The sequence below is a fragment of the Mytilinidion resinicola genome (assembly GCF_010093595.1).
Source record: "Mytilinidion resinicola strain CBS 304.34 unplaced genomic scaffold BDZ99scaffold_13, whole genome shotgun sequence".
Lineage (NCBI taxonomy): Eukaryota > Fungi > Ascomycota > Dothideomycetes > Mytilinidiales > Mytilinidiaceae > Mytilinidion > Mytilinidion resinicola.
The window spans coordinates 1167283-1190838 of NW_022985449.1; the positions used below are offsets into that span (position 1 = coordinate 1167283).

The 23556-nt window shown below is 53.4% G+C and overlaps 8 protein-coding genes across 8 annotated transcripts; 4 read left to right on the forward strand and 4 right to left on the reverse strand.

Moving 5' to 3' along the window:
- Positions 1–3043: 3043 nt before the first annotated feature.
- On the reverse strand, positions 3044–5502 carry BDZ99DRAFT_522584 (COG4-domain-containing protein; the record flags this gene model as incomplete). Its single annotated transcript, XM_033725713.1, has 2 exons — positions 3044–4279; positions 4327–5502. The coding sequence occupies 2 exons, from the start codon at positions 5500–5502 to the stop codon at positions 3044–3046; spliced, it is 2412 nt and encodes an 803-aa protein (XP_033574947.1).
- Positions 5503–6469: 967 nt separating this feature from the next.
- On the forward strand, positions 6470–8705 carry BDZ99DRAFT_464883 (DUF803-domain-containing protein). The gene is made up of 2 exons (XM_033720430.1): positions 6470–7098; positions 7151–8705. The coding sequence occupies exons 1-2, from the start codon at positions 6487–6489 to the stop codon at positions 8450–8452; spliced, it is 1914 nt and encodes a 637-aa protein (XP_033574948.1). The 5' UTR covers positions 6470–6486; the 3' UTR covers positions 8453–8705.
- Positions 8706–10085: 1380 nt separating this feature from the next.
- On the forward strand, positions 10086–12535 carry BDZ99DRAFT_500259 (uncharacterized protein; the record flags this gene model as incomplete). Its single annotated transcript, XM_033723709.1, has 7 exons — positions 10086–10311; positions 10363–10615; positions 10674–11304; positions 11362–11463; positions 11514–11578; positions 11627–12273; positions 12396–12535. The coding sequence occupies 7 exons, from the start codon at positions 10086–10088 to the stop codon at positions 12533–12535; spliced, it is 2064 nt and encodes a 687-aa protein (XP_033574949.1).
- Positions 12536–12886: 351 nt separating this feature from the next.
- Positions 12887–14551, reverse strand: BDZ99DRAFT_522587 (Acetamidase/Formamidase; the record flags this gene model as incomplete). Its single annotated transcript, XM_033725714.1, has 7 exons — positions 12887–13003; positions 13055–13128; positions 13185–13433; positions 13493–13908; positions 14059–14347; positions 14401–14419; positions 14477–14551. 7 exons carry the CDS (start codon positions 14549–14551, stop codon positions 12887–12889), a joined length of 1239 nt encoding a protein of 412 aa, XP_033574950.1.
- Positions 14552–14927: 376 nt separating this feature from the next.
- BDZ99DRAFT_70753 (transmembrane protein UsgS) lies at positions 14928–16795 on the reverse strand. The gene is made up of 5 exons (XM_033728836.1): positions 16359–16795; positions 16194–16300; positions 15966–16138; positions 15523–15916; positions 14928–15474 (listed from the first exon to the last, which is right to left on the reverse strand). The coding sequence occupies exons 1-5, from the start codon at positions 16414–16416 to the stop codon at positions 15112–15114; spliced, it is 1095 nt and encodes a 364-aa protein (XP_033574951.1). The 5' UTR covers positions 16417–16795; the 3' UTR covers positions 14928–15111.
- A 508-nt stretch (positions 16796–17303) lies between these two features.
- Positions 17304–19342, forward strand: BDZ99DRAFT_70806 (membrane transporter). The gene is made up of 5 exons (XM_033728837.1): positions 17304–17737; positions 17792–18000; positions 18086–18668; positions 18739–18889; positions 18962–19342. The coding sequence occupies exons 1-5, from the start codon at positions 17518–17520 to the stop codon at positions 19161–19163; spliced, it is 1365 nt and encodes a 454-aa protein (XP_033574952.1). The 5' UTR covers positions 17304–17517; the 3' UTR covers positions 19164–19342.
- Positions 19343–19520: 178 nt separating this feature from the next.
- Positions 19521–20435, reverse strand: BDZ99DRAFT_478497 (uncharacterized protein; the record flags this gene model as incomplete). Its single annotated transcript, XM_033722175.1, has 1 exon — positions 19521–20435. The coding sequence occupies one exon, from the start codon at positions 20433–20435 to the stop codon at positions 19521–19523; it is 915 nt and encodes a 304-aa protein (XP_033574953.1).
- A 1639-nt stretch (positions 20436–22074) lies between these two features.
- On the forward strand, positions 22075–23097 carry BDZ99DRAFT_70906 (uncharacterized protein). The gene has a single exon (XM_033728838.1). The coding sequence runs from the start codon at positions 22167–22169 to the stop codon at positions 22959–22961; it is 795 nt and encodes a 264-aa protein (XP_033574954.1). The 5' UTR covers positions 22075–22166; the 3' UTR covers positions 22962–23097.
- Positions 23098–23556: the final 459 nt, after the last annotated feature.

Genomic DNA, 23556 nt, shown 5'->3' on the forward strand with positions numbered 1-23556 from the left:
ACTCACCACCTGCACCACATGTCTGCCAGGATATGAACCGTCTTCCCCGCCATTTCCCGTCAAGTAAAAGCATCTCCAAATCCTGCCATCGCGCGGACATTGCAGAAACCTTCAAAAGTGGGCCCTTGCAGGAAACCCATGTTCCCTTTTCGTGCCACGACTTGAAGATCACATGGAAACACTCTCAGCAACTCCCCCCCAATCTTCACCATGAGACACGCCACGGAATCCCTCTGTAATCTGTCCTGTTGCGCATCCCCCACCTACTCCACTTCCTCAACCCCAGGGTCGTACGCACACTCGGACGTAGGCATTTTTAACGCCAAGAACTAATGTAGGTAGTCAGCAACTGCAGGACCCTTCCGCTCCCGATCTTGATTCAGCAACGCTACTCTACTACTTCAAGTAAGTCAACTATTCTACTTCCTGCCTCAAATCTGCGTCTCAGATTCCAAATCGCCTAATCGGCACTGCGGGAATTCTGTTAGACCTAGAGCCCGAAACCAACAAATACTGCAATGATGACAGCGGCGGAGGGTACATGGAGGTACATACATGTGCATGAGCGAACCGACTCCGCAGCTGTCAGACCGCAACGGGACCGCGCGAGAGAATCCTTCCTTAGGATCAACCACCAGCCATTCGTTCCCATCCAATCAAACTCCAAGCTCCTAGCATGGCGAAGTACAGTATCTCGTATCCCTCGCTACCTAAGTAAGCTACCCACCCACCCAACACACCGCCCAGCTACGCATCAGGGCCATTCGATGCGCTCGCCACAACCTCACCGTTCAGCCTGCTAGCTCACTCAGCACCACTCCCAAGTCGCCGACGCGATCTACAAGATCGCCCTCCCACTCGGCCCCCAATCGAAACGCTTGCCAGGACCCTGCCCCTCTTTCGTCGATGTGGCACCTGTGCCTTCGGCAAAGCTCGCCGCCCTGAATTGCCCGCCAGACACCGCCTCTTTTTCCCCCCCAATTCACGCCTCCGCGCTTTGCAGCTCCTGATGGAGCGAAAGACAGACCCTCCTGCATGTCCCGCAAATGCTTCCCCATAGCCAATTGGCCGTGCGCGCGCCTGCAAATCGCCGGCAGAACCGCCACAGCGGGCTCGCGGGACCCCAGATGCCGCTGCGTAGGCCCGTGCCTTTTCGTTGCTCGTGCCCTTCTGCAAAGGCACTCCGCGGCCGCATATTGTAACTATGCACACAAGGTCTGTCTTTTCTGTGCCGATGAGCTATCGCGGAAACCCTGAGTCGACGAACCCTGGTCGACCCTTCCTTTTCCGGGCGAATGTTGAAGTGGCTGTGATATCGATTGGTTAGGGGGTTTGTTACTATTTCACCCCTCCCCATCCCCCCTTTGGAAGCGTGCGGAAATGCAACCTTTCTACAGTGGTTTTGTGGCTTGGTTTTAGCGGCTGGGTCGCCCCGGACGGAGGAAAAGGCTGTATTGTATTGTATCTCTAAGAGGCTCTATTTCATATCCGCATGCGAGCCGGCATCTCGGCATGTGGACGCCGCCCGCTGTTGCATTACTCCCGTCGCGTTTAATGCACATCTTGTCCTTGAAGGATTCGAGGTGGTGGGGGAAGCATTGCTCTCGTGTTCATGTTGTAGTGGTGTGATATGAGCTGTTTCTATGTATGTACCCCATTCACCGATCAGGGTTCATCACACGATACGTAAATGGGGGGGAGTCGGGGCCTCCGCCGGTGGGGGAATATGGTTCAGATTTACGATGGGTATTTGTTAAACTGAGATTGAGATTAGGCATTGGAGATCGGTGGTGGTTGCGTAGGGCTGGGGTGCGTGTGTGTGGGTTAGTACGTTGGGGGTTATCGGATTAGGGGGTTGATAAGGCGGGGAGATAGCTGCGATTTGGGGCGAGGCGAATGCTTTGATGAAACGGGGCTGTGGGTTTCTGATACAGGGTTTTGGGAGCTTGACGTGTTTGAGGATTTGAGGGTTGGCGGGTTGGGAGGGGGATTGGTGGTGGGGGGTGAAACGGGGATTTACAGGATCGGCTTGGTTCAGTGGGTTGGTTTGGGGGTTTGATTGTGTCCACGTGATGGATATCGGAGGGCTTCGACATCAACGGTAAGTTGCTGATGATAAGAGAGTAGCTCTGAGATGGACAAGTGGGAGTAATTTCTATATCTGAAATGTAGGTCGTTTTGGTCCAAATTATGGGGCTGAAAACACTCGCATTTTGAAATGCAAAGGCTAGGGCGCTGTAAATCAGGATATGGATTTAGGTCACGATTACAATGTGTTAAGATGCACCAGCGGGAGCGAGTCCGTGCGATTTGCACTCGGTTTCAACATGTCATTGCGGGAGGCCGTAAATCAGGCCAGTAGATTTAGGTAACAATACGGCGTGTTTGCATGTATAAACGGGAGCCAGTCCGTGTGATCTGCACTCGATTTTGACACACTATTGCCGGACATTGTAAATTGGGCCATGAATGTGGGTAATCGTCCATGAGACACTAAATCTGAACACGTAATTGGGGAAGATTACAAAGTGTTGAGATGTATAAACAGGAGCCAGTCCGTGCGATCTACACCCGTTTTTGATATGTTTTTGTCGGAGCTCGTGAATCAGGCCATGAAAAACAATCTTGAAAGCAGTTACGTGCTAAGGAGGAACTCCAGCATCCAAAGGTCTGGTCAAATTCGTTGGACGGACCCTATGATTCATGATCTCGAATTTTGCTACGCTCAAATTGAGTGAAAATCGGACGGACCGGCTCCCGTTCATACATCTCAACGGTATGAAAGTTGACCTGATTCTCCGGTTCGATTTACGACGTCCTGAATTTTATACCTTCCTAGAGCCTAACTTCTACCATTTTTTACCATGTTAAGTCTATGAGACCCCAAATCAGAACTTTGGAATAGGCTTAAGTCGACATGTGCAGAAATAGGAGCCGGTCCACCGGATGTTATTAGCTGCGAAATCCCATCTGGTATGTTCCTCATCTGGTCTCCGAGGCGGAATACGCGGTGACCAACATCTAATTTGACTGCCATTTTTGCTCAAACCCTCTCCTTCACAAGAGCTCTCACCCTCTTCCTTTCCTCCAAGTCCATAACCCATGCAACACCGCTCTCTTTCCCAGGCTCTTCGTTCACAACCTCCTCCCATTCGTCTTCCTCCATATTCATAATCATGGTCATCTGTGTACATTTGAGAAATGAGTCTCGGAGCCCGTATTTCCCGCCTGCAACCGCCGCGCTCACAATGCCAGCGATATCGCGCTCTAGACGGACCGCGCCGAGTTCATTGATACGGCCATAGTAACTTCGGATGCGCTTCTCTAAGGCGCCGCTTAAATGTCTATCTATCGCGTATGTGAGCAGGCGGTCGAAGTTGGCAGGTGTCAAAATGCGCTTTATCGGGCGAATCAAGGCGCCCCAACCGCGGTCGAATCGTGACTTTACTAGATCAGCATCGTCGCCATCGGGGCATTCGTCACCATCGCGGTTCCCATGAAGATCTTCTGTAGCGCTGGGCGCGTAGTCGATATCGCGGAAGGCTTCAGCCAGAATGGGTCGAATGCGAGGCTTGAGAACTTGGTGGAATGTGACTTGGATGCTGTCATGAAGGAGTTCGCCAGCCTTGGTAGAGAAAGTTTGTTCCATGGACCGGAGAGTGTGCTCAACAAAGGTCGCGTCGTGACCAAAGGGGAAAAGGTCGTCTAGCGGGGAACTCGATTTTTCGGACGCGTTATCTATAGGGCCTTGACGGGGCCCTACCTGTTGGTCTACGATTCTCTTGATGTAGTCTGTTGCGATATCAACGTTGTTGGCTAGTATGAGAAATGCAATTACTTTGTCCTCAGGAGGCAAGGCGCCTTGTATCACAGCCTTTGGGTAGCTTTCATCTCGCATTTTCCGCTGGATCATGCCCACGAAGTCGGATCCTAGAACACGTCCAATGGTGGGCACAACGCTAGCGACGACTGAGCGTTGAGAAGTGGACAGAGTGCGCTGCAATACTTGATTTACGATGTACATGACATCGTCCACGGCCGATGTGATGAACGGCGGATTCGAACCCAAAGGCTTATTCGGGTTCAAATTGAGATCAGAGGGAGATTCATCAAGCTGGAAAGCCTTCTCCACAGAGCGTCGGAAGAAGAAAGTCGTCATAATATTGAAGGGCTCTATTAAGTGGGTGGAAACCTTTTTGTAGAGATTGCTAGTCGAGAGGAAAGGGGGTATTTTGAGTCCGTGTGGGTCACTGCCAGGCGTGATGTCTGATTCAGGAGTCTAAATAATGAGCACACATCGGCTGCCGTGTTGAATAGAATACTTACAGCACATTTCGAGGCTAGGAACCGAGAATAAAGAGCCCAGCGCCCTAGCATCAATGCTGTTTCGCCTAGAATGCTGTCGACTTCCTTCATATCTACACCCTCATCCTCGCTCGAGCGACCAGCAGCGTTTGCGGGTGAGTTGGACCGAGGGGTTCCTGCGGATGGCTTGGGCGCAGGCAGGAAACTCTGCACAAGGAAGGAGAAAGCGTAGGATTTGATGTCAGTCAGCTTCCTGTCAATTATCTTCTCGTCGTGCCAGGTATCGAGAACAATGCCGCCCTGAATGTCTGCTTCGATCTGGAGACGCTCAATGACTTTTACCATCATGCCTGTCCCGTAATGGCGCTCTACTAGGGGCTCATGGCCGTCGACTATCTGGGCGATGTGTTCGAATAATTTGGTTAGTGTGTTCCCGTAGAAGTAGCCATCTCTTCTTAGCGCAGCGTTGCCGGAGTTCAAGTTCGTCCGGGCTCTCGACGCTACTCCATGGCAGACATAACGCCCGTAGGCATCGAGACCTACATCGGATCGTCCAATTAAGGGAAAGAGCTTGAAGAACCTAGTAACTCTGGCACCGTCTCCCTCAGTGGCCGCTTTGTCGAATTCACGCAGGAAGAGGCCACATAGAGACTCGGCAGCAGCATCCAGGGTGACACGCGGAGGGTCGGGAACTTCAGCAGTGGGAACTATTTCTTCGGCAAAACTGCCATTGATGACTTCTGGAGGGATCTTGGAGGCTCGACTGAGGTACCCAGCGGCAGTCTCCCAGTCCTGGGGAGCACCCATTGAGCCATTGACGCCCAGCACACACGACTTGAGCTCGGCCACCTGCTCAACGACTTCCAGCGTGGCCTTGACGTTGGCCTGCTCGTGGTCCAGGCGCTTGACGGCGCCAGAAATGCGGTTGGCGGTAGAGGCCGCACCAGAGAGCATGCCATTGCTGATAGCTCTGGTGTTGACGGCCTGGGCACCGAGGTGGGCGCGCAGCAGATCGAGGCGGCCGAGCTCACGCGACAGGTCCTTCTGCGAGGCGATCAGGGTGTTGAGGCGTTCGGCGACCGAGGCCTCCTGGCGCGTGAGGTGGGCCAGCGTCTGGTGGATGTCGGCGATGGAGCTGGCGGCGAAGATGTCGGAGCCATGGTGGCGGGTGTCGGGGTCGATCGCGGCGGGAGCCATTGACGTTGACGGTGGGCGGCTGCACGAGGGATTGGCTGTCTATTTCGGGCGGCTGGACGATGGCGATGGTGTCTTCCCAGGTCCCTCTCGGTGGTGTTCAGACGTCGGGCGACGGATGGACTCTTGGCTGACGCGCAACTTGCAACTTCTGCGTCCCTGGCGCTGGGGCCGTAACGCACGTTGCACCGTTGTGCCGTTTCCTCGTAGCAACCAGTCGAGCACAGAGCTTCACGGCCACCCTGGAACACGCTGCCGCCGCGAACCAAGTCCTGTTCTGCGCCGTATATCCTCCTCTCTGCTGCCTCTCCTGTGCCCTTCTCGCCTCCTGCACCTCTATCGCCGCCAACACCCGCCTGCATACCTACCCAGCTGCTGCGCCTCATCCCCGCGCCAGCCACGAGTCTCGACCTCCACCACGACTTACGAGCTCCTCTGAGCTGCCACCAGCCGAAAGCAGCCCTGCGTCCGAATTGCCTCCTCCCGTCTCCTCTGCCTCGCCATCCTCTGCGCTCCTCCAGCTTGACTTCGACTGCCGCAAACACCAATACCGCCGTTGCCGGGTCTCTACATTCCCATAACAGCGTCCATTCTAATCACAAAGCTTGGCCGGCGTGACCCATATACGCCACTCGCGCACTCCTCTTTTCAGCTGAAGCCTTGCCAATTGCTACTCATGCCTCCGCCGCGGTTGAACCTTTCTTGATTGCATTTTATCCCTCCTTGTCCCTCGCTTTGTGGTTGCATTAAGCCATCCTCGATCCTCGACCCTCTTCCTAGACCCAAACCCCCTCGATTCGAGCCTTGCCGACCCTGGGCCTCCTCCGAGCGCCAACGCTCTCCACCATGGATACTACGGCGCACCTGGTTGCGCTGGCTGCGCGGGCATCCGACAGCGCCCCGCGGCCCCCCGTCTACAAAGTCATTGGCCTAATATTAGCCGTAGCCTCGGGCCTATTCATTGGTGTATCATTTGTGCTGAAGAAGATGGGCTTGTTGAAGGCAAATGTGAAATATAACGAGGAGGCAGGAGAGGGCTATGGATATCTCAAGAACGCCTGGTGGTGGTCTGGCATGACCTTGATGATAATCGGAGAGCTGTGCAATTTTGCCGCCTATGCCTTCGTGGATGCCATATTGGTTACTCCCCTCGGAGCCTTGTCTGTCGTCGTCACTACTATACTGTCCGCCATCTTTCTGAAAGAGCGTCTGAGTTTCGTTGGCAAGGTTGGTTGCTTCAACTGCATCATCGGATCCGTCGTCATCGTTGTCAATGCCCCGGAGGAGTCGGCAGTCTCCGACATCCAGGACATGAAGAAGCTTGTTATTACTCCAGGATTTCTCAGCTATGCCGGAGTTACTATCGTGGCATGTGTCATTATAGCCTTATGGCTTGGACCGAAGTACGGCAAGAAGTCCATGATGGTATATCTCAGCATCTGCAGTCTCATTGGAGGCTTGAGCGTCGTGGCTACCCAAGGCCTTGGGGCTGCTATCGTCGCGCAAGCTGGCGGGAAAGCCCAGTTCAACCAATGGTTCATCTATGTCCTCCTTGTATTCGTAATCTCAACCCTAGTCACAGAGATCATATTTTTGAACGTAAGTGCTCTATTGCCCTCATGTATCGAAAAGCTTGCTAAATATGACACAGAAAGCACTGAATCTCTTCAATGCCGCCCTTGTCACTCCTACATATTACGTCTTTTTCACCAGCTCAACCATCGTCACCTCCGCGGTCTTATTCCAGGGTTTCCACGGCACGGCAGCGAGTATCTCCACTGTAATCATGGGGTTCTTGCAGATTTGCGCCGGAGTTGTGCTACTCCAACTCTCCAAGTCCGCCAAAGATGTCCCTGACGCGGCTGTCTTCAAGGGCGATCTTGATCAAGTCCGAACTGTCGCCGAACAAGAAGAACCGGAGTACGAGCCTAGAGCTGACACTATCCGTGGAGGTGGCGCTATTCTTCGCTCATTTTCAGTGGCGAGACAAGAGAAACAAGTTCAGGAGGCCAAGAAGCTACAAGAAGAACGCATGGCCCCGATTGGAGAGAACGAACAAGTCGAATGGGACGGCCTGCGGAGGCGCAAGACCGTCCTAGAGCCCGGACAATCACCTTTGCAGCGGCGGAAGACTATACATCCGCCTTTGGGAATGTCCCATTTTCCCAACGAGAATGAGTCTGTTATGAGTGACGAAGACGACGTTCACCCCGGCTTCTTTACCCGGTTACGATCTAGGGGCAAATCTGGATCACATCAGCCTATATCTCCTCTCCCAATGGAGGGTTTGCACTTCCCAAAGGATGAGGACCGCCCCCCAGGGTCCGCCGATATCCCAACAGCCCATACTTATGGATTACCAGCCGGGTTGCAAAGAGACATGCAACAAGACACCAGCTACAAGCCACATGAGCCAGCTATCCACTGGGCTCCCGTTGTTGAGGCGGACCAAGGGAAATCAAAAGATAGCTTAGCCCCTCCAAGACCGCCTCCACATACTGCCAAGAGACAGTTCTCGTTCCAGAACGTCTTCCATCGAAACAGGGCGGAAAGCACTGGAGAAGGAAGTGAATCAGCTCGACCTACGTCTCGAGGTACATTGAGCTTCTCGTCTAGAAGGACCAGTAGCAAGGACCATACGCCACGCACTGATGGAACAACGGAAGAGGAGCGCCTTGGTCTGGTCAAGGGCGACTCTCAGAATTTGCTCGGCGTTCCAGACTATGGCGGTTCGCCGCCCGATTACTCAGACACAGAAGAAGGCTTCATAGACCTAAGAGGCCACCGGCTAGAAACCGTACCATCGGGGTCAAGTTTGCCCCAGTTTGCGTTCGAGCCGCGAGCACGCAATCAGAAGAAAGACGACGACACTGACGATGATGACCGATATGACACGACACACGGCAAAGACATTGAGAAGAGTGGACGTGGGAGTCCAGGAGCGTTCATGTAACGGTTGTTTTGTACGAATCTATTCCTTGTCGTTATGCAGCGTTGGAAAGCGTGCGTTGGGATCTCCTTCACCTATTCTCGGTTGTAATAATCTTAGGGTTGTATTCTTTAACAGAGATACCCACAGGGTCTTGGATAGTAGGTTGCGTGGAGCATGGAACTTGTACATGCGCGTCTCCCGCATTCGTAGATATTATTAGACAACGAGGGTCGTTAGCTCTGATCGACGAGCTCAATTTCAAAGTAACAGACACAGCCTTCAAAAGTGCTTGATCGAAGATGAGATTCCGGTGTAATTATATGCTGTGGGTTTCCGTATCCGCCTTTGGCAACCTGTTTGCGCTCTTCAGTCATCAACGAAGGATGGGAGCGGTGTCTACAAGTATTCCAAACGACACCATGCTGAAACAGTCGCTCCGACACTGCCTTTCAAGGCGGATAAGGATTGCAAGTGTGCAGTGTATGCCTTGTCCCCCGAGATGAAACGATTGGCATGTCTCAAACCGTTGTAGATCTTGAAGCTACCCACGATGGTACCATTTTGCGTGCCTCTTGAGTCTTGGAGCGAACAGCTTCGCCTCTCCAACATCACGCCCACCACCAACTCCACTGCCAGCGCAATCATCGCAAGCATCGTTCAACGCGCGCGCCTAAGTAAGTTGGTGATATCTTGATGGGTACGCTGCATGTTATGAAGATGCATATATCAGAAAAACGCACTCCTGCGGCACAGCGTCCAATCTTGACCTGGCTCAAGCGCGCTCTGTACCGGACCACCACGAACAAGGGAACGCCCGACGCCGCTTCGGCTCTGAAATCCTTCTGTAGATATTGATACGCCTCATGTTCACCGATCGGTATTCCAGGCTCTGTTGGTAGTCGCAAGCTATGAAGACCTCGTGTGGAACTCACTTCCCGATGGCTTGAACTCCTCACAACCACAGCAGCAACCACCATCTCAATGCCATCTAGAGCCTACCAACTAGTAAGAATTCATCCATGGTGAAGGATTCAATGTTCAAACCGTGCCACTTCGGCAGCAAGTCTCCGAACCCCAGGGTCCTCCCCTCCGCCCCCAAGCCTCAGGGCTCATCCCGCTCAGCCATGCGTTCTGGGCATGCACCACCTGTTTGAAGTCGGCCAAGGGCAGTGCCCCTCTGCACTTCTGTTGCGAACAATACCCTGTGATGCATGGTCTTCGCCTCAGGCATTTGTAGCAGCTCACGTCCTCCAGCCTACCTATTTACCGTTTTGGAGCTAGCCCCGGCTTCTTGAGACGTTGGACAGCTTACCGCGCTCCCCCGCGGCTGAGCATAACAGAGATTGCGCATATGGATGTGTTTGGGGCGTCGGAATGAGGCAGGTGAGGGAGGCCGTGCGGTGCTGCGCCGTATGGAGGATGGGGTTGATATATACAGCTTACCGGTAGGATTCTCTTACTTCAAAGTCCAAATCTACATTTGTGTATCTGTATTGCAGCAGGCCTTTGAATTTTCAGCATTCTCGTTGCATTTCAGCGTTCATACTTGTATTCTTTTCTCACATATACATACCAGCTTCAGACTCCTTCTCGATCTTTTGCTGTTCTCTCTCGAATTTGAGCGAGTCACGAGCTCTAGTATTGTCGCTCAGCCATGCCGAAGTCAAGCTGGAGGGCCTTGTTCCTACTCGTTCTTCCATTAATTGCGAATTGTGGCGCTTACTCAACACCATCGCCAATACAAGCTGTACCATACTCTCCAAGGGGACACTCCAGCCCACCTTCCCGGCAACTAAGGGCGGTATCAAAGAAAGCGGATCTTATTAGTCGAGACCAGAGAATTCAAAGGAGATTCACAGCCGACCTCCGTTACGCCGAAGGTAGGAAAGGATTGGATTTCCTTCTCAGCAATGCGCTCACGGTATCTACAGCTGAAAACCAATACGGCGACAGTTCGGCCTTTGTGTCATCCGTTCAAATCAAGTCTGAAGCCCCAATCCTAGTCTTGGAGGACATCGAACAGTTTCTCAGCCATATTCGTTGTACCGAGTCTACGATTGAACTCCGCTTCGATTCGCCAAAAGACGCTGAAGCTACCAAACATGCATGCCATCACGAAAATGGTGCCTTTGCAGTCACATCTCACTTTACATGCAATGCTGAAGGAGAGCGTTCAATATTCAAGTAAGATCGCATACCCCTTGCGTACTTTCTCAGCTAACCAAAGTCTTTCGACGAATAGAGTGCATGGCTTGACTGTCTCAGAAGACGGCTCATCACTCGTGATGGAAGTCACACGGACCCCATTCAAAGAGGCCTTCCGCACGTTCGAAATCGAGTTTGGACATACCAACGAGCCTCATTTGTTTCGTCGCCACGATCGTGTGCTCCGCCGGGAGTCTCCATCTAGCGCCACCACAGAGAGCCATGCAGTCCAAACTGTCCATACTACTTCTACACGCCTTCATACCCTTACGTCGACCATTACTTCAGCACCGAATATTACCGCTATACCGTCCCTAGTAGTGCCATCCACGGCAGCATCAACAGCTACTTCCGCTGTCATAGACCTCTCATTCCAAGAACTTGATACTACGTTCCCTACGATTCCAAACAACCCATTGAGTCAATTACCCTTCACAATAGGGTGTAAAAACTGCACCACGCACGGGTTTCTGGTTCTTTCGTCTGGAAAATTTACCTTTGACTTTAATGTCCTCGATGGGGATGGAGGCGCCTTTGATATCATCCAAGCTGGAACAATCGAGCTTCAACTCAACAGCTTCTTTGCGCATGTCGAGCTCAGCTCGCAGCCTTCACACTCTGCGGCTTTTCAACACTCGCTTTTTACGGCGCCTGTCGTAGGGTTTGTTGTGAGTACTGCCTTTGTACCCTGGTTAGGCCGAATGTGCAGAACTGACTTCACATAGATCCCAGGAATCGGACAGGCTGGCATAGTTTTCGAAGCGGTCGTTGCTATAGAGTTCGCGATCAACGGTGCAGTCGAGCTAACTTACGGCTTTGACCTCGAAGTCAGTATCATCCCCTAATGCAATTCTATCCCTTCTAACCATACCACCAGACCCCAACCGGCTCCTCCATTAAGGTCAACTTTGGAAACCTAACCCAATCCAACATGAAAGGCCTGTGCGTACTTTCCCCCTCCCCGTCTCCTACTTCTCTAACACCACCTAGCGTCCCAACCACCACCCTCCTCCCCTTCACCTTCAACACCACCGACGTCTCCCTCTCCGTAACCGCCGCCTTCCGCCCCACCATCCCCATTAGCTTCTCCTTCGCCCAAAACACCATCGGCGACCTCACCGCCGAGGTCTCCGTCTTCCTGGACCTCCCCTCCCTCTCCGCCACCATCTCCACCCTCTCCAACGCCTCCACCGACGCCGCCTGCAACGCCCTCAACTCGACCGACTCCACGCTCCCAGCTACCTACAACAACACCGCCCTCCCCGCCTCCACCATCAACGACGTGCTGCACAACCTCGGCCCCCTCGTCCTCATCGAGCCCGCCGTCGGCATCGACCTCGTCGTCGGCGCCGACTTCAAGGCGCATCTCGGCAAAGTCGCCCTGCCGCCGGCGCAGACGGCGCTGACGGTCTTCGCGACCAACTTCTCGCTGCCCACGGCGTGCTTGGCGGCTGCGTCGGGCTTCTCGCCCGCGACGGCGGTGTTCGCGGCTGCCACGAGCAGCATCCTTGCTGAGTCTGCGGCGGCGGCGTCGGCGTCGAGTGTGAGTGCGAGTCTGGCGGCGGCGGCGAGTGCGAGCGAGAAGCAGAAGGGGCAGGGGACGGGTGCGGCGAGCCCGACTGCGTCGGGGTCCGGGGGTGAGAGGGTGGCGGGAGGCTGGGGGAGGGGGGAGGTGAGGGTGTGGGATGTTGCGCTGTGCTCGTTGATTGGGGTGGCGGTGGGGATGGTGTTGTTGTAGGAATTGGGCTGGGCGTTCTAGGCTGGGTTATGAAGCACGATGAACGGGACAGCGATCTAGCGGCTGGGATTTTCGCATTATGGAGCTTGGAGTTCGGAGTGTTTAGAAGGGGGTTGAGGGCTTGGGTATACCATGGGCCAGGCGTTTGCGGAAGGAGATAAGAGTACAGTTTTGTATGGTATACAGTACGTCGTCATTTGATCCATGTACACTGTTCTGCCACAGCTTGAGGTGCTCCAATATGTCCATAGAAACCTGGAGTGACGAACAGCACAGCTAAGTGTGTCTTTCCATCAGCTACTGCCTAAGGCGGCCCGGCGAGCTTAACTACTGATTGATCCAAACAACAAAGTTTAGATTTTCACAAATGCATCGAGGAACTTTAAGCAGCGACAGACAAGGGCACACGGATCTGAGACGAGTTATTGTATTATACCGTTCGATAGAAGGTTTTAGTGACCAATTATATTTCGAATGAATAAATCTCAGTAACATGACAAGTTCAGAGACATCTATGAGCTAGCCTTTGCACAAGCGCCCATATCCATCTTCTTTGCAGGCTTATCGGGCGAGATATCGAAGTCGAAGATGTCGATCGGCAGACCCATGGTCGTGCACGCGTTTGGAATCTAGTAAGCTAGTCAGCAATGTTGGTTTCCTGAAAGCAAGAGATCTCTTACATCGACAATCCCAGCCACATGTCCCTGAACTGGTGCACAAGAGAGGAGGAGGTAGATCTGGTAGTCGTCGTAACCTGCATTCCTCGTAAGTACTTTTATCATCGTCCCGCCTTTCGTAGCAATAACATACCATATCGCCTCAAATACTCAATCACTCGCAGGCTTGTCTGTCGATACGCAACTGTCGCGTCCATGTAATGCTGCTTCCCGTGCTCGTCTACGCTGAAGCCCTCGAAGTAGATGTACCTGCCCGGTCCGAACTGCGGCTCCACGGGGCCGGGGACGTAGATGGGAGATTTCATGCCTAGCTGCGCCATGCCGCCCTTCATAACGCTGAATTTGATGGTTATGACACCAGCCATTTCAATAGCACCACAGACTGCTATGCGTTAGCCTCACCCTCGCCTCAATAAAGTATGATCTATATCCGGGACTTACACGAAATCTCCCCATCGCCCTGCGAGAAGTGCAAATCCCCGACACTGAACTTCGCCCCCTTCACATGCACAGGTAGATACACCTTACTCCCGCGGCTCAGATTCTTGATATCGCAGTTCCCGCCATGCTCAGGGCGGCCGGGGACCGTCCGGGCACCCTCCTTCCCGATTTTCTCCTTCAGCGACGCGTTCGCACTGCCGGCGTGCACGTTCGTCGGGTTAGGTGGCAGGGCAACGTCGCGATCCAGGTGCGAGTGTGCGGTGATGAGCTCGCCCTCGCGGCGGTTCCACTCTGCCAAAATCTCGGGCGAAGGCGCGCAGCCCAAAATGCCGGGGTGGATGAGGCCGGCGAAGCGGACGCCGGGGATGTGGCGCGAGGAGCAGAAGATGCCTTCGAAGTCCCAGATGGCTTTTGCTCTAAACTCGCACCGGTTCTATCAGCATTATGTTCTTCTCTATAAAGGCCAGCTTTCTTTTCCTTCTGCACCATGCTTTTATATCTCCCTGTTGTAGTAGGTAGTGTACTATCCTCCTCTTTGTTTAACTAAATAGAGAACAGCAACCTACGCCTTCGGATAAAGCTCATCTAAGAAACCCCCTCCATTCGCCTTCTCAAACACGCCCGTGAACCCCCACGGCTGGTCCTGGAACGGCTGCACGTCCTGGATCTCCACCACCAGTACGTCTCCAGGCTCCGCGGTCTCGATATCAAACGGCCCGGTCAGGTAGTGTATCTTTGTCAGGTCGACATTCTTAACGTCGTCGGCTGAGTCGTTGTTCCCGATCTGCCCGCCGGTCCAGTCGACGCATTCGATCTTGACGACTTCGTTGTTGGCGATGGTACCAGCCGAGGGGACTGGGGGAGGTTAGTGGGGGGAAACAGAGGGAGGTGGGATGGAAGGGGCGGACCGTCTGGGTGCCAGCGATTCTGTAAAAGTTCAGGTTAGTTCGAGAATAAGAGATTGGGCATGGAGAGGGAGCGTACGTGTAGGCATGGCTGTTCTGCTGCTGGTATGTCTAGAGAGACTTTGGCGGCAGTACGGAGACCTTTCGTTCCCATGGTGAAGGTCGAAAGCGTGTATAATTATTTGGAGGTGTACAAGAGAAAGATTGAAAGCTCAATTAAAGAGAAGCAGTAGTATTAGATAACGGGGATTGTTCAATTGATGTAGAAGATGCGGGGAACGTTCAAAGCCCGCTTGGTTTAGAAATAAGCCCGTGGTGGAGCTGGTCCTCCGTGGAGACGGGACAATCTGGCCCAGAGGGGAAGCTTCTGTGCAGGGGAGCTCCGATAAGCTCGAGTGATAAAGACCTCTTACGTAGCGTGCAGTGGTGCATCTGTACGCAAATAAGGGAGCGAGGAATGCTACCCCGCTAGGCTGAGCGGGGTATCATAACGTTTGGTGTCTGCTCCATGATGCCGGCAGTTCATGAGAATCAATCCTTATCCTTGCTTCTGATAGACCGTAGAGGCAGTGTATCTTTCTAATTGGTTATGTATGGAGTTTACCTACTCCACTGTGCGAAACCTATGCACAAAGTCAAAACGCCGTATCAATATGTATGCCAATCATCACTCATCCATCACCCGTCATTTTTAGGTCCCCAACGCGTCTTGAATCAGCTGAACTCCTGTCTTGATATCACCTTCTGCGCAGGAAAGTGTTCCTTCTCGCTCGTTGCCACGTTGTGCGCGTCTAGCATACTCAAGGGTAGGTTCAAGAATTCGTGCTTGTTTTTCCAGCGGACGTCTCTCTCCTTGAACTGCTCCGCTTGAGATGGAGGTGGTGGAGGCTCCGTGATCTTGGTGATGAGATACGCAGTTGATGCTTCAGCGATGCCGTAGATGAGGACGCCAACAAGCGGGATCTTGACGAAGATGAAGAAGCCGACGCCGAAGCCGAAGAGGACCCCCTCGCGGTCACGGAACCACTGCTTCTTTTGCTCTTTGGAGTAGCGTACGCGTGAGAAGTACGGTTCCAACTAGGATCTGTTAGGGCCACGAATTTGTTAAAATTGAGATGTTCTTACCAATTCGCGCATAAGACTCCTCGAGGAAAAGTACGACTGAAGAAACATCACAATATAGCGCTTGGGCAGGAAGACCGAGCTGCCAAATATCACCATAGCAGGTGTAAGGCCAACAGCGTTGTTGAAAGTGTAGAAACTTGCAGCTGGAAGAACAAAGCGGCCCACGTATGGTAGGAACGAAAGCGCGTAGATGGCCAACGATATACCCGCTCGTCTTCCGTATCTGACTAAGAATGATATTGCAGCTGCCTTGTAGCTCTTCTTCACGTGTGTGTCGCCGTGCGTGGAGTACATGATGAGGTTTGGGTAGTACATCGCTCGAAGGGTCTGAGGGTTGTCTGACTTGTGCTTTTGGATGTAGGTTTGGTCAACCCATTGCAGGGAATCCATGAACCTGAGCTTAATTAAACATGTGTTCGCTATGAGGAAGGCTGGCAGCTTACATGCGGTCCAGAGTGGGAGTAACGTATCGCATCATCGACATGAGGAAGAACGGCACCTGGAGCACGCTGTGCTCTAGGAAGTATAGGCCGTCAACAACATAGTTGTCCCAAGATACCGCGTCCAAATTCATGAACAGGGAAAGAATCCATAGTAGTATTCTGACTCCAATAACCTACGCAGTCCAGGCGTCAGCCGCATTGTGATTATAAGTCGACGAGGGATCGTACCGGAATTGCGATGATTATTCGTATAGCAATGCCAGCGGCGACAGCAATTGCAGCCTGTCGGTAGTGGTCGGAGGTGAAGAGGCCTGGATTTTGAAGGGCTCGGTGTGCTGGATATCGTCCGTTAGGAATCGTCGGAGCCGAGCGGCTTCTCAATGGACAACGCACCTCCAACTAATGTGAGCTGGGCACCCCGAAGGATGGCATTCGGGTCGAAATTGGACATGTCGTGTGCCGCTTTTGAGGATGTTGTTGCAATGTTGGAAGGCTACCTCAGCTCGGGAGCAGCCAATGACGTCGCTAAATTGTCGCGGGGGTGAAACAACGTCCGCTCCGTCTGCCATGCCAGGTATGCACTCTCACGATGCCTATTTCTCAGCACACAATTTGTATAGTGCCAAACATTACCCTATGTAAACAAGTCTATACATACGGAACTACTGTTCCTTGGGCGGCGTCAAGGCGTCGTCATTATCCATACTAGGCACCACCATCTCCTAGATAAAACGCATATTTCATCCAAACAATGTACAGTACTTCAAGTTTTACTGAAGAGCTTACACAAAAATTGGCACACCATTGGCCAGTTTAACCGTAAAAAAGAACTTCTTCCCGGATCAACACCATTATCAAGACCCTAGCGAATCGCTCTGTCACAGCTGCCGAATGGAGCTAGAGCCGCGTTGATGTCATCCCACATACTACGACTTCTGCAGGTCGAAGCAGCACAACCGTCGATCTGGAGGGATCGGCTACCAGACTACCGCTCGTACCGTGCCGTCTATCGATGCCGTCAGAGAAGCGTGTCCCAGAAACTAGGGTACGGTGGGTCTTATCACGTCCACGTCTCCCAGTATAGACTTATCGCAACGTCGTGCTATAGTTGCGCAATGGAGTGATTGGATAAGTAGCTAAGCTTCCCTTGCCTCTTTTTTCCACCCCTTCTTGTCCCGGTCTACTTCATTCATCTCCTGTTTCAACCATCATGGACCCCGAAATCGAGAAACCCCACGAGAAAAGTGATGGGGGAAAAGACGTCGACCCCATCCCCGGCGTCTCTGTAGATGCAATCCGCACTGGGAGCGTTGTCCCGGGAGCGATCCTGAAGCACTCGCACGATGCGGATGCCGCGCTGAAGGCTTTCCAAGGTTTTGAGGGGCAGGTATTGGAGATCGACGAGGCGACGAACAAGCGGTTGCTTTGGAAGATTGACTGCCATTTGATGCCGGTATGTTAATGTGAAGGCATGGAGCTTGTGTGGAATTGGGATCTCGAACTTTGAGGGGGAGACAATAGGGGCCTATGCTGATTTGATGATGAATAGATCATGTGTCTAGTATACGGCCTGAACTACCTAGACAAGACCACCCTGAGCTACGCCTCTATTATGGGCATCAAGAAACCACATAGCGACGACAAATTGACGAGCGGAATCGACTTGACCGGCAACCAGTATTCCTGGCTTGGCTCAATGTTCTACTTTGGCTACCTCGCGTGGGAGTATCCAACGAATCGGCTTTTGCAAAGACTGCCGCTTGGGAAGTACTGTAAGTATTGAACCCATTCCTTGAACTGAAGAATAATATACTGATGATTCACAGCTGCTTTCAACATCATCATGTGGGGCCTCGTGCTCTCATGCTTCGCCGCAGTCGAGAACTACGCCGGCGCCATCGCCATCCGTTTCTTCCTCGGAGTATTCGAATCAGCAGTAACACCCGGCTTCGCCCTCTTCACGAGCCAGTGGTACACCAAGAAAGAGCAAGGAACTCGGACGGGAATCTGGTTTTCCTTCAATGGCTTCGCACAAGTACGATCCCCGCACGCCATATGCTTTCCGTTCCCACATCCTCTAGATTCGCACCAGCTTCAGAACTGACCAGAGCCTCCACTAGATCTTCGGCGGCCTTGTCGCCTACGGCATCGCAGTCGGCACCCAAAAACACGGCACGAGCATCGAGCCCTGGAAAATCGTCTTCCTCGTCACCGGCCTCCTGACCATGTGCATGGGCATCGTCTTCCTCTTCATTATCCCCGACAACCAAATGAACGCGCGATGGCTGAGCAAGGAAGACCGCCTGCTCGCCATCGAGCGGATCCGCATCAACCAGCAAGGCGTGGGCAACAAGCACTTCAAGTGGTACCAGCTCCAAGAAGCCCTGCTAGACCCGCTGAGCTGGGCCTTCTTCTTCTACGCGCTGGTCGCTGATATCCCGAACGGCGGCATCTCCAACTTCTTCTCGCAGCTCATCGTCGGGTTCGGGTACACGCCCCAGCAGTCCCTCCTCTACGGGACGCCCGGCGGTGCCGTCGAAGTCGTATTCCTGATCGTGTGCGGGTATCTCGGGGATCGCTTCGGACACCGCATCTTAATCTCCTCGTTTGGCCTCGTTGTCGCGATCATCGGCATGGTGCTGATCGTCGCGCTACCGCTGCACAACAACAAGGGCCGGCTTGCTGGATACTATCTTACCCAAGGTACGCCAAAAAAAACCGAAAAGGGGGGGGGGAAGAGGCGGATTATTTTTCATTACTAACCTCGCCACAGCCAGTCCAACCCCGTTCGTGGCTCTCCTGAGTCTGATCTCGACAAACGTAGCCGGGTATACGAAGAAGACGACCGTGGCGGCGATGTATCTGGTCGGGTATTGCGCGGGGAATATCATTGGGCCTCAGACCTTCCGCGCGAGTGATGCGCCGTACGTGCCCTCTCTGTCCCCCCATACTCACCCATTCATCTCGAGCATACCAGCTAATTTAGCTCAATACAGCCGCTACGTCCCCGCCGAAGTCACCATCATCGTCTGCTGGGGCGTGTGCCTCTTCGACCTCGCCTTCATCCATCTGTACTGCATCCACCAGAACAAGAAGAAGGCGAAGGTGCGCTACGCGCCGGAGTACGAGAGGCTGGAGAATCAGGAGTGGCTCGATCTGACGGACAAGGAGAACCCGGAGTTCGTGTATACGCTCTAAGTTTGATTGTTTGAAATTCGTTAGTATTGAGGATTAGGTAGGTAGGTAGGTGGATATATGGGATTTCAGAAACCAGATCGAAATGCCTCTGTTCAAGTATTGACGTTGATGTATATTGTTCTAAAAGTATGCTCGAATTCCATACTCGTGTAAAATGCAAGACCGGCAGCAGGAAATTCCGAAAAAGTAAATCCGCTGATGCTCATGTATGCGCATTTCTCCTTCATCTCCAGCCAACACCGTACGTAAATCGTAAACATTTCATCCAGGAATCCGGATCTTCCTGGAAAAGGGTATCATCGCACATTGCAACAACAAAAACGCCGTCCTATGCCTGTCTCATCTTCTCATGCTCTCTCAAAAGCAAGCCCACCGCTTCACGGACCTCTTCTTCTCCCCCCTCAGCCCCACCATGCTCCCACTCCCACCCTCCTCCTCCCTCTTCTCGAACCCCCCTTCCTCCTCCTCATCTTCGTCTTCTTCGGGCAAGTCCATCCGATACCGCCGCACACTCCCCTTATCGCTCGCCGCCTCGTCATAGAACCGCGGCGGCTTCGACCCCGCGCCGCGGATCTTGCCCAGCAGCCCGCGTAGCCCGCGGCACGAGCGGTCGATCTCGGCGTACTCGCGGCGGCGGGTGCTGGGGGAGGTCCAGTGGATGGTCGTCGGCGCGACGGGGATGTAGCCATGCGGGTACTCTTCGTCCTCGTTGATGGATGGGGAGAGGCTGACGGCTGATGCGGATGGTAGGGCTGTGGGCGCGGTGGAGAAGCTGCGGAAGAGGGTGCAGCTGCGGTGGTGCAGGGCGAGGACGTCGTCGACGTCGCGAGTGGGCAGGGGCGGCATGGTCTGGGAGCCGCGGAGCTGGGGGCGGGCTTGGTGGATGACGAGGGTGTGGCGGGAGGATTTGTGCGAGCTGGGGCGGGAGCGGTGGCGTGGTTTGGAGGTTGGGGGCGAGTTGGAGGTGGTGGAGGAGACGACGGACGGCCTGCGTCCTTCTGACTTGTGGCGGCTGCTGGAATGAGGGCAGGCCTTCATTTTGGAGGCTTGGAGGAGTTGGTCGAGTTTGTCCGAGGATGGCGCGGCTGGCGAAGAGCGCTCTTCGGATAGGCGTTTCCAGTCGTTGGAGAGACTTGTGCGGGTGGTTTCGGAGGACTGGCGGTGGGTGGTCGAGTCGACGAAGCCGCTGTCTGCTCGATGCATTCTTGAGCCGTGGCGGCTTGCCTTTCGTGGTTTGAGAGGGAGAGAAGTATCGGAAATAGGTCCGGCCATGATGGTAGATTCTTCACTATCGTGACATTACTGTTGAAAGAGTTAGAATTGATATGCTCCTGATAAATGTGCACTTTATTGCTGCTGCTTGTGGTGCGTTGAATCATATCTAAGTGTGTTTCCGTGGTTCAGGATGAATCATGAACCTTAGATTTTGAATATACCCTGACGCACCACAAGCAGTGACAAACAAGTACACGCAGACGGATGTGACTCGACAGTACACCCACATGTATAGAGACAACTTACAATAATCGCAAGGAAAAGATTGGACAGGGTCTGGCCCATGTCACAACAGAAGAAACAGTCGTTCGCGGGCAGGTCCACTATATAGGATATGCCCAACAACTCGCCAAATTGCGGCAACGGTCCTTAGCAAAGCGGGCACGCGTGACGCCAAGGGCTGCAGTGGGATAAAGACCAGGACGATCGTGAAGCGGCGCGGTGCTAGGAATGCTTCAGGAGCAGCGTGGTTGGTCGAGTAGTAGCGGCAAGACCCTTTTGCACTGGCCTTCTTTTCACCGCCCCAGCAGCCAGCGCTTGCGCTATATTCAACACCACGTCGTGTGCAGTTGAGCCGACGCTACGAGAAATGGCCGGAAGAAGTGTTGAGGGACGGAGACAAGTGCGAGAAGACCGGAGGGGGGAATGGGGAGACAAGCTGGTGACTAAGTGAGATGGTGAGTAGATATGATGCAGGACGTCTGTCTTCACATGCGAGGCATGCAACATGGTCTTGATCTGGTGACGAGGGGCAATGGCAGCCCTTTACGGTAGAAGGGGCGCCCTCAGAGACAGCAGACCAGCGCCGTGGCTTGACGGCCAGCAGGTTGATGCAGCGTTTGTCGGTGCGGCAGACGGCACTGTTCACCGCCACCAGAAAGGCTCCAACCGACTTCGGCGACGAGAGCAGATGGAGTCTGTCAGGGCCGCTGCATCGTGACGCCCGGCCAATAGCGAGCCGGCCGGGTGCGCAGTGGGCACTGCAACGTGGAGACGGCTGAAGACGCGCCTGGGCCTGTGGGCTGCTGCGCATGTTTGATCTGCCTTCCCCCCTCGGCCCAGCGGTGGCGATGTATGCAACAGAAGGCGGGAATAATGTCTTGACAAGTGGCACCGCCGATCTCAGATTGCGTGAGAGGCGAATGTTAAATGTGTGGCTCAAGCCTTGTGGCCTCATGCATCACGGAGACGGGATGGGAGGGTGTCCAGCACTCAGCACACAACACCAGCTCGTACCTCGATAGCTGTCCGCGCACGCCGCTCATGTGGCCAAGCATTCCGTATCCCTTGGCCCCGCATCTCGCGAAACAGTGGGCGAATGACTGGCCTCACGCGGTGCCGAGTCCCGTCTAAACCTAGCCGCAAATGAACACCGCGCAGCCGCCCTGTTGTCATGCAGAGAGGGTACGGAGCTGGTTTTTCTTGAGTCCTATGCCCTCGCCTAATATAGTGGCAGGGTAGGACTCAAGAAAAACGAGCTCCTTCGTACCACAATGTTTTCAGCCACTTTTGGGTCACGTGACTAAATCTGACCAGTCAAATATGGAGCGGCTATCAAGATCGGGTCACATAACCCAAAAGCCAAGGATCTGCGCCTCGTTGCTGACATCAATGTGACGAGATGTCCGATATCGTCCGCCCCTCTGTGCCTCTGAATGTAATGTCTGCAGAAGAAGCGTCGACTAAATCTCACAGCGGACGAAGCATCAACAGCCTACGATCACTAACATGTCGACGAACTTCCTCTTCAGCCTCCCCAGCGAACTCCGCAACAACATATATGAGCATCTCTTAGTGCTGCAAGAACCCATTGAATGTCTGACCCACCCCTGGCTTGGGCAGTCCCAACTCGGAGCGCTTACTCCGGGGCTCCTTCTCGTGAATAAGGCGGTCCACCGCGAAGCCTCCTCGCTGCTTTACGCCCAGAATCGCTTCAACCTCGCTGTGCCCGACTCTGAGCTCGTAACTGCTTTCCTCGATCAAGTTGGGTGCAACAACGCAAAACATATTCGGCATATCTATCTCAACTTTCCTGAATTCGGCTCTCTAGACCGACATGACGTCACCATCCAGGACGGCAGCCTTCGTATTCTCGCGAAGATCCAAAGGGAATGCACCAACTTAAGCACGCTTACGACGTCCCTGAATAGCACAAATAACACGGAGCTTGAGCTCGATGAACTTGACAGCCCCAATATCGCTGCTGAGGCGTTGGCGCTGGTTGATGCTCAATTCAGAGCCATTTTGTCCCTACAAGAGATCATTGTCGAGGTGTACGAGGAGGGTCCGAGTGCCTGTATAAGAAGGGAAATGGAGAGCCACGGATGGACAATCAGCGTAAAAGAACAAGTGGAAGAGTTATGCTCCAACAGGTCTTTCAGTGACATTGAAGAGATGATTATGGCTATGATCACGATAGTGATGATTATGATGATTACGACATTGACAATGATAGTGACTTTTGGAGAAGGGCGGGAGACTGAATGTTGGAGCTCTGTTTTCCTGCACATCATCACCGTTTAATGTTTTCGGTTTCCACCTGGTTGGTTTGTTGTTGTTTCTCTTTGCCCATTAAGGTTTCCTCTGTCATTATACCAGCTCGTAGAGCTTCATCTATTTTATGTAACCTCCCCCCGTGCGTGCCGGGTCAAATGCGAGGTAACGTCCCTCCCTGCGTGCCGGAAAACCCGCCGTGCCGGAAAATACGAGGGGTACTTGGACTTCAAGCGACTAAAACTTAACATGCACATTGAGTTCTGCTATATTACTTTATAAGTTGTGCTCTATAGCTAATTTTAAATATTTGGGATAGCTCTTATTTCTAAGTTACGTTTGTATTGTCGCATTCGGCCCTGATTTGTAGGGAGCCTACTCTCGTGGTGAAATAGACTGTCACGTCGTTCCTCAGCATTCTCTTGGTAGTCATCGAGGCCTCGGATCATCACGTGCATGGACGTCACGTGATCCCCGGGCCGAGGGTTCTTCCGGCGCCCGGAGTTCTGCCGGCGCCTGCTAGCGCGCGCTCAACTATATAGCAGGCCCGTGGCCGGAGCCTCTCTCCTCTCCACGCAACCTCGTCAATAGCAATACAACCCTTTTCCAGCCACGAACCTGACAT

Coding starts and splice junctions, on each gene's coding strand:
- BDZ99DRAFT_464883 (XM_033720430.1), top strand. CDS start 6,487: ATGGGCTTGTTGAAGGCAAATGTGAAATATAACGAGGAGGCAGGAGAG. Junction 7,099..7,150: donor CAGAGATCATATTTTTGAAC/GTAAGTGCTCTA, acceptor AATATGACACAG/AAAGCACTGAATCTCTTCAA.
- BDZ99DRAFT_70906 (XM_033728838.1), top strand. CDS start 22,167: ATGTCGACGAACTTCCTCTTCAGCCTCCCCAGCGAACTCCGCAACAAC.
- BDZ99DRAFT_70806 (XM_033728837.1), top strand. CDS start 17,518: ATGTGTCTAGTATACGGCCTGAACTACCTAGACAAGACCACCCTGAGC. Junction 18,001..18,085: donor CCTTCAATGGCTTCGCACAA/GTACGATCCCCG, acceptor AGCCTCCACTAG/ATCTTCGGCGGCCTTGTCGC. Junction 18,890..18,961: donor TTCCGCGCGAGTGATGCGCC/GTACGTGCCCTC, acceptor AGCTCAATACAG/CCGCTACGTCCCCGCCGAAG.
- BDZ99DRAFT_70753 (XM_033728836.1), bottom strand. CDS start 16,416: ATGTCCAATTTCGACCCGAATGCCATCCTTCGGGGTGCCCAGCTCACA. Junction 16,139..16,193: donor GAATAATCATCGCAATTCCG/GTACGATCCCTC, acceptor TGGACTGCGTAG/GTTATTGGAGTCAGAATACT. Junction 15,475..15,522: donor GGAGTCTTATGCGCGAATTG/GTAAGAACATCT, acceptor AACAGATCCTAG/TTGGAACCGTACTTCTCACG.